At 35.1% G+C, this 8811-nt stretch overlaps 1 protein-coding gene across 3 annotated transcripts in view; it reads left to right on the top strand.

Moving 5' to 3' along the window:
• The window catches only part of LOC125058538 (double-stranded RNA-specific editase Adar), a 53675-nt gene extending 44864 nt beyond the window's left edge, over positions 1-8811 (top strand). For all 3 annotated transcript variants that reach the window (XM_047662626.1, XM_047662627.1, XM_047662628.1), the window contains 4 exons: positions 1979-2129; positions 3650-3772; positions 5163-5246; positions 5881-8811. In XM_047662626.1, the coding sequence (XP_047518582.1) occupies positions 1979-2129; positions 3650-3772; positions 5163-5246; positions 5881-6009 (487 nt within the window). In that variant the 3' untranslated portion in view covers positions 6010-8811. The remainder of the gene's footprint in view (positions 1-1978; positions 2130-3649; positions 3773-5162; positions 5247-5880) is intronic.

Here is an 8811-nt window from a genome sequence, read left to right as displayed (position 1 = left end):
GATGCCTACAAATTCAAATTTAATGACGTGGAATAAGTGATACATGTATCTTATGTTCCATAATAACATATTTTATTTTTATTTTATTTTTTATTTTGCATTTACACATACCCCTGATGTTTCAGGGGTATGTGGGACTCATTCCACACCAGAATCACCACTATTCAGAGACTGGGTGATATAACCACTTAAGTAAAGTAAAAGTAAAAAATCATTTAATCATATAGTTAACGTAAAGTACATATGACTTTAGTTACGTTAACTTAGTTACTTTACACGTTAGTTCAAAGGTTAGGTTCATTCATGTTCGGTTAACTCACGCTTGGAGTTTATTTATTTACACTTTGTTGCTTTACTAGCGACCCGCCCCGGCTTCGCACGGGTGCAATGCTGATACTAAATACACTACAGAAAAACTGTGCGGCCGGCCGGTACCGCCGCAAACGCTACGTCCCGCAATTTTTAAATCTGTAATATCTTCGAAAATATTCACTTAAATCATACGGTGTAACGGGCCATATAGATCTATATTAAATGAACAATGTATTCAAGGTATTTAATTGGTTAAGGATTAATGCTGTATTGGTTAAAATCGCTTCGAAAATTAGCCATTATTTGTCGTAAAAAGTAAATGACAAAAAAAAGTTATTGTGGGTTATCCATAAGAGATAGACATATACCATCACGGACTTTTCTGTAGACCTTTTCAATGTGTACAATACTTAGTACATTTTTTTGATAAAACTCGTAGGGTTCAGCCTGCGTTTGCAATGTAAGCGGAAAAAATTTAATTATTTACGACATTACATTAGAAACTTCAAAAATAACAGTACTTCTCCACTATTTAATGGATGTTATTATACATATAAACCTTCCTCTTGAATCACTCTATCTATTAAAAGAAACCGCATCAAAATCCGTTGTGTAGTTTCAAAGATTTAAGCATACAAAGGGAAATAGGGACAGAGAAAGCGACTTTGTTTTATACTATGTAGTGATGATGTAAAAATTTAACAAGATTACATGTTAAGGAAAGGCAACTTAGTTTATTTTTGGTTTAGTTTGTTGGTTGGGTTCTTTAAAAAAATAGCCTGTGTACGAGTTAACACGTACATTTACATTACACGTTTCAATTCTCTTTCATTATTTTTAACCATTATTAATTGAACTCCGTCGGTGTGAAGGTCTTCTCACTATTTTTCCATTTGTCTCTATTCCTCGCGTCAATTTTCCAATTCTGTCCCTCTATCCCTTTTATCTTACCAAATTTCTGGTCCTCTCTTTTTCCCACTGGGCCATTCCAATGTGACCGGCCCATTTCCAGTTCATACTTTCAAAATAAAAATCTTGTCAAGAAATTTATTCTACGTTTGTAGAAGAAACGACACTAACCATAGAAAAAAGGTATTTAATACATTGACAGTTTTACTATAATGCATTATCTAGTTAAATAAAGTTTATTTAAATATAAAAAAAAACTTAAAATCTTGACTATATCTAACTTCATGCTGTCGGTTTTTTGGACGTTGTACGCGCGCATCGTAAAAATTTACTCACATCATTTCTCCCTAACGCCAAAAGTATAACTTCAAAAAATCTTGTACGTAATCTAAATATTTTTTTTTAAAGTCAATTCAAACCGATTGACCTAGTCCCATGCTAAGCTGGTGAAGCTTGTTTTATGGGTACTAAGCAACGGATATACATACATATTATAGATAGATAGAAATATAAATAATAATAATAAATATAATAATTAAACACCCAAGACCTAAGCACAACACCAAATGCTCATCACATCGATGTTCGTCTCAGCCGGGGATCGAACCCGGGACCCATGGATTCGCAGTCAGGGGTACTAACCACTAGACCAACGAGTCGTCAATGTACCTCCTAAATACCAGGAAATCAAGATACCCCCTAAATGTGTAATAGGATTGATTGTTTGTAATCTATGTAAGTTGTGTGTATGTTTCAGAGCACTCTGTGGACGTATTGAAGGATTCATACAAGGATTACCGGCGCCGTACCATCTTGTTGCGCCGAAGTTAGCGCGCGCTGCAAGTACGGAGACTAGATCGCCTGCGCGGGCGCCGTCTTTCTCTGTTTGCTGGTGTGCTATTGCCCAGGTGAGTTTGTACAAGTAGTCGTATCATATCATGGGCAGTTTAGATGAACTCTACGGAATAATAACTGCTGCTAAATTCATGCAAATTCCACCTTGACGTCTGGTGTTCCACAACTGAGCGTTTTTTAAGGCATTTATTGCCGGGCACCACCACTATGTGCAACCAGCTGACATTCCAGGTATTTCTATATAAATTTGACGTGATTCAAATAAATAAATAATAGTTTTAAAAAACTAGAAGAACACACGCTTTATATCGAAAACTAAACTAAAAAACAGAAAATACATTTTAATAAATATTAATTAAGAATAATGTAAATAATTTCTTATTTAGGCTGAAAATGGTAATGAACAAAAAATACTGGTATTATTGTGAAAAAGCGTGGGTTGCTCGATAGACGAAAAATATGGCACAGAGGCAGAGATTTTCTGTTTTTTAGTTTAGTTTTCGATATAAAGCGTGTGTTCTTCTAGTTTTTTTAAACTATTATTTATCTTTTAATTAATTTTTTATTTTTTCATTTTTTTTTTCGGATTATTGCATTGTCATCGATCTTTGACAGGTGCGCAAAGTTTGAATTAAATGTGTCCGTTAAAAGTGGGTCAAAATTGAGTCCGAAGGAGTCGGTTACATACATACATACAGGTGAAGCTAATATAAAGCGTTTAAAAAACCACTTGCCGGCACTCTACGCTTTCTTAGATTTCTGTATCTGTTTCGTGATAATTTTTCTAAAAGGCAAGTAGGTGATCAACCTTCTGTGTAGATACGCCGTTGTCTATTTGGGTCTGAGACATACTGGTTTCCTTCTTTCACAACCCTAAGTCGGTAACCCTTACTTCCATCACGCCTTTGATTTAGCTCTAAGGCCTACAACGCACTAGCGGCTGGCCGTGATGCGGTAGGCCGCAGTATATACGGTCTGCCGTAGCGGCATGCCGTATTCCGGCTAACCGTCCCTATTGCGGTCTGTCGCAATCGTCACTCGTCAGTGCTTCTTGAAATATTGCGCATGATGGACGTTGAAGAAGTTGCGGCAGTTATTTATTTATATAATCGTAGAAAATATCGTCAAAAAACCTCTGCATAGTGTCTAGCGCAAGGAACAAGCGGTGACTGAGGCGGGTAGAACTCCGCGCCGAGTGAGTGGAGGGGATGCGGCGCGCCGCATCATTCAACCGGTGCGGCTCGCCGCAGCTCCAGATCAACCGGAGCGGTTGACGGTTGTCCGTAAGTCAGTGCGTCGTTATAGTGCGGTTTCATGCCTGCCGCAGCGGCACACCGCATTGCGGCCAGCCGCTAGTGCGTTATAGGCCTAAGCCTCCTCCTTTGTCGAGAGGTTTCTCTTTTTTTAAACGCGCATGAGAGCCCACGCTGAAGCTTTTTGGCGGCAACGCACCCACTAAAGTGGGTGTTCATGGAGTGTGATGGCTGACAATTTTGGGCGTTCCGTAAGATCGTTTACCTCTCTACGCTTAGGCTCTATAAAAAAACTGTACAACATTATTTGAATTTTTCAGGCACCAGAAGTGGTGAACGCGGTAACGGGGAAACTGGATAATGAACTACCCTCACTTTTGTGTAAGCAAGCAATGTTCGCGAGGTGGATATATCTTACAAAACAACTTCTGCCTTTACCTCAGGTATGTTTAAGGTTTAACAAGATGTGGGTAGGCAACTTATTTTCGTTGTAACCCTACAACGAAAACACATTCAAGTAAAAACGTTGAGTCTGGCATGAGAACCCGCTTTGCGATTATACGATACTCTTCTTCTATCAAGACTACTGCTGATCTATAATGACGTAGCAGCGTTGTCAAGTGCAGCGACCTCAAATCCCACGACGATTCATTCCACAGACTCTTTTAACGCAATTTTATTACATTATTTAGTTCACTGGACCGTTCGGTTGGATTCAGTTCCTCTCTCGTCATGTATGTCCTTATTTTTGACGTGACAACGTCTTATAATTCGATGGAGCCGGCTGCACGCACGAAAAAATATAACGCATGCGGCGTTACCTCGCTCTGAGGCGTTCCATTTAAGGCTTGAAGTGCAAGCGAGAGCGCGGAACGAGCGAAAAAGAGGCACAATCGGACTCCGCGTTCGGCAACGTTCGTTCGTTAAAAAATTGACATAATTGTATTTATGCGTACAAATTCCATCAGTATAAAAATACCCTACCGAAAAGTGACCCTGTATTACAAGTTTTGGCGCATTTAATAGGGATTCTGAAAAGATACATGGCCATGAGTCGCTCTAATATCTCCCGTAGAACAATTTTTTGCAGCTGATGACCTCATCTATCCCCTACTTGCGTTTGATCGACGACTTTTTGGCCACCCTGTATAGAGCAAACATAACATATTAAAATTATATAATGGAAAATTTATTTCAAAGTGTAAGAGAGCTACGAATATCCAGACCTATCAGAATGCTCAATCTGGATAATTATAAACGTCAATCATCTATATATATAAAAATGAAACCCGTTTTCCGTTGCCACGACATAACATGAAAACGGCTTGACCGATTTGTCTGATTCTTTTTTGTTGTGTTTGTAATTGTCAGGAGAAGGTTCTTATAAAAGAAAAAATTGCGCGGAAAATTAGAAAATTTAAAAATACTTAACCACCATACAATTCGAACTTTTTGATGTAACCTTATGGCGTTTGACATAACATTGACAGAATGCGTGCTGCAAATATCGTCAAAGAGGATGTAAGAAAAATGAATATCGTTTAAAATAAATGCTTTGATCGGAGTAATTATATTGATAATATAATAATATGCGAGCCAGAAAAACAAACAAAGAATGTTGTATAACATAAAGCATTAGAATCATAAACACTTTGTTTCTGAAATATTTTTTAATTCATTATACCAATTTGAAATCAATATTCATAGTTAAGACAGGACAACGTCTGTCAGGTCCGCTAGTGACAAATAAAATACTTTTTAGTGCATTATTAAAACAAATATTTTGTTTATGGCGTCATAATAGACATATCTACGTGTGTGCAATGTTAACAGGGGAACGTTGTTGGGAGACCATTGGTTCAAGATCCGGAGAAGTTACTCTACGCTGAGGCAAAGCAGCTATCGACTAGCTATCAGGTAACAATCAGGTAGCATTTAAGAGATTTTAGCAATTTTTGAAGTTATACTTCTATGAAAAGTTGATGAGAGTGAAATTTTACGATACGCGCGCACCGTGACACAAAATTAACAGAATGAAGTTGCCCACGGAAGATGCTTCGGCATTGGACATAATTCAAAAACAACATTCGAATAATAATAGAATTTATGTTACACTTAATGTAAGAGAATAATAATAAATATTTATTTATTTGATTTTTCAAATGTAAACTGAACTTTATTGACTGTAATGACTCCTTTTCCAGTCTTTGATTATTTAATTGTAATTAATTATTTGCATGCAATCAACTATTTTTAATAATGCCAAAGAATATAACTTCTTACGCGCGTACATAAGTACACGCACCCTTTTTTTTAATATCTGCGTTTGCTATGTAAGGGTGGATTATAAAATATTTATGTTATTTTTTCAAAAACTCATCCAATATTTTGCCATTGGTATTGGCATTACATACATATCTAGATCTAGTTTTACAGAAAAAAGTCAGATGGAATTAAACGCACTTCAACTGAAATTGTCAAGAAAATTACTGGATTTTTAGATCAAAACCCTATCGAAGTAAACTTGAAGATTCTTGTAAATTTCTTTCAGATGGCGAAACAGTGTCTGGTGACTGCGTTTGAGAAAGCTCAACTGGGAACGTGGGTGAAGAAACCAATAGAACAGGATCAATTCTTATGTGAGATACAAGAGGCCAGTCCTCAAGTACTGTTCGCCTAGGCGGGTCACGAACCATGTATCACCACGCAGGGAATCAAACCCGGGCTAAACACTCCAAATATTCACGCGTCTAATCATACATTACCATTTAAAGAGATTTTAAATAACAATTCAAAGCGCATACGCAACGTAGATGAAAATAACTCAAATGAAATTAACGATAAAGAAAACGGGGGCTTAGAATCAAATACTAAAATAAGTTCAAACGATACTTTTAATTTTAAAAGTAGAGAATTTGATCTAGAAAATGGAAAACGTCATATTTATAACGAATTTGAAGTCATATTAAGTATGTCTTTATTAAATTTTAACAACTAACGTTGTCAAACGCTTGAAAGATTTCAATAATGACACCAGTTCGAAATAAGGTTATTCAAATAGGAAAACAGTGAATAATTAGATGTTGATTTTAATATAAAAGGATATAAAAGAAAGACTAGGCTTTGAACCGAAACTGTTTTTGATAAAAAAGAATTTACTCAAGAAAATTTTGATCTCAAATATGGAGTAAGAAAGACTGACTATAAAGATTATGAAAACTTTAGTAACGTAATAGCAAATCTAAAACAATTTAGCGATTTAAAAAATGATTGTAATGATAATAATAGATAGCTACTTGAACCAGTAATTAAATAGTAAAGCAAACATTGATTCCTTAAAAAAATCGGATATTTGCGAGTCTTTGAATGCGAAAGAACTTAATTGTATCGAAATATCTGCAATGGGGAATGAATACAATAGATTTAAGACTTGAAAAGTCGGATAAAATAATGGTAACACTATTTTTTTCTAAGTTGTTCAAATTAGAATTTAAAGAACTGATCTCGTTATTTTAGTTATACGTAAGAATGATAACAAAACAACATTTTTAAACTATAGTTAAACTCTAAATAGTTTCGAACATAAGACCTGTAAATCGAGTTTTAATCGCATTAATATTCATTGACTGACGAAAGACGAAATAATAAGAAAAGAGATAGATAATCTAGAGTAGAAAAAATTTAGGTATTCAATAGTGGCTACACACCTTATCTTATAACAATCTTTCAATAAAACTACAACGCACTTTAGAATACATTTTTTAACTGTGGTACATTTGCACAGTATTTTGTTGTCTGTGGCAACTCACTATCCGATAAAGAATCGCGGTATTAGCCCATATTTGAATGTCAAATGTCACACAATTTTTTTCTTTAATATTTGCCACTGCCCAACAAGAAACTTTTTGACGTCAGTGTCAATGTAAAAATAAATTACTTGTCAATCATTTCTCAAATGTGTTAAGTCCGGGTGTCACCATATAATGCTGCGTGTTGGTATTCAAGTTCGTGATCAACTTAGCCGACAGTTGACATTTCCAGAATGTTGCCAGTAAGTAAATATTATTGACAATTATTTAAATTGCGTCCGTTCGCGCCAATTTGAATATTGACAATAATATTTTGTTTTAGCTACTTACAAATGTTTTTAATTGTATTACGATTAATAATTTTTCCGATTTTTTATTGTTAAGCTAGTTCAAGTAATGGCGTGATTTTTTTTAAATTTATATGTTTTATCTCTCTACAAAGCAAGGAAGAGGAAACTTTCTCGTAGTTTGTTAATGCATATAATGCCAAAGTATTGTTAAATATAATTTTTATATAAGTCTTCATGTTTGGTTTAGTTTGGGTAATAGTCAAAAGCTACAGTTATTGTTTAAGATTTATCTTAATGAAAATGTGTGTCGTTTGTTTTAAAAATAGCTTTTAAGATTACACAGAGCAGTGTTGGCCTAGTGGCTTCAGCGACTCTCATCCGTTAGGTCGTAGGTTCGATCCCGGGCTGTGTACCGATGGACTTTTTCCTATGTGCGCATTTAACATTCGCACGTGAAGGAAAACATCGTGAGGAAACCGGCTTGCCTTAGACCCAAATAGTCGACGTGCGTCAGGTACAGAAGGCTGTTCACCTACTTGCCTATTAGATTAACAAATTATCATGATACAGAAATTTGAGGCCCAGACCTAAAAACGCGCCATTGATTGATTTTGATATATTGCCGATTGCAAGGCATTTTTGTCTAGGGCACACGAGCACAAAACTGATCTTGATAATATTGAAATTATTTAAGATAAAAACGTAATTTTCTTTATAATAATTGTTGTTAATTTTTCGGATCGCTATCTGTGGAGGATGCATCACCATGATCATTTTTTCAATATGACAATTGACATTTGGTAGTAGAGAAGAAATCGTTTTACAATAGTCGAATGCTATTACGTTAAGAAACTCAAACATTTGTCAACGTCAAGTGTCAACTGTCATTTGTCACCAAGCTGTTTTGAAGTAACGCGATGCATGGCCATCTCTATGTTTAGTCAACTTTTGTTTGTTTGAATTGTTATTAAAATAAAAATATCCTAATAATTATTTGCAATGCAGCTATAATATTTTTTTATAAATAATACTGGAATTCTATGTATTATTCATCACATTGAACTCGGATGATATTTCTATTATAGTATTACTTATAAACAAATGTACGTCACGATTCAAAGAATTTCTACCAAAATAAACACACCGCTTTGTCTCTATCACTTTGATGTTATATGAACGAGACAAAACACGCGTGGTAAATTTTTACATTTGACGACTTAAATCTCCCCAAACATAAGTCTATGTAATAAATATAATTTTGCCTTTACACGCACAATTTAAGTATTGCTAGTCTATTTTTTATTATTTCACTGTTGGTGGGTGAGTTCATAGTTTGTGTATTATGTTGTGATCATAGTTTTAAGAATAAAATGTGATTTTATA

This window comes from Pieris napi, chromosome 18, assembly GCF_905475465.1.
Source record: "Pieris napi chromosome 18, ilPieNapi1.2, whole genome shotgun sequence".
Lineage (NCBI taxonomy): Eukaryota > Metazoa > Arthropoda > Insecta > Lepidoptera > Pieridae > Pieris > Pieris napi.
This window is presented reverse-complemented; position numbering and strand designations above follow the sequence as displayed.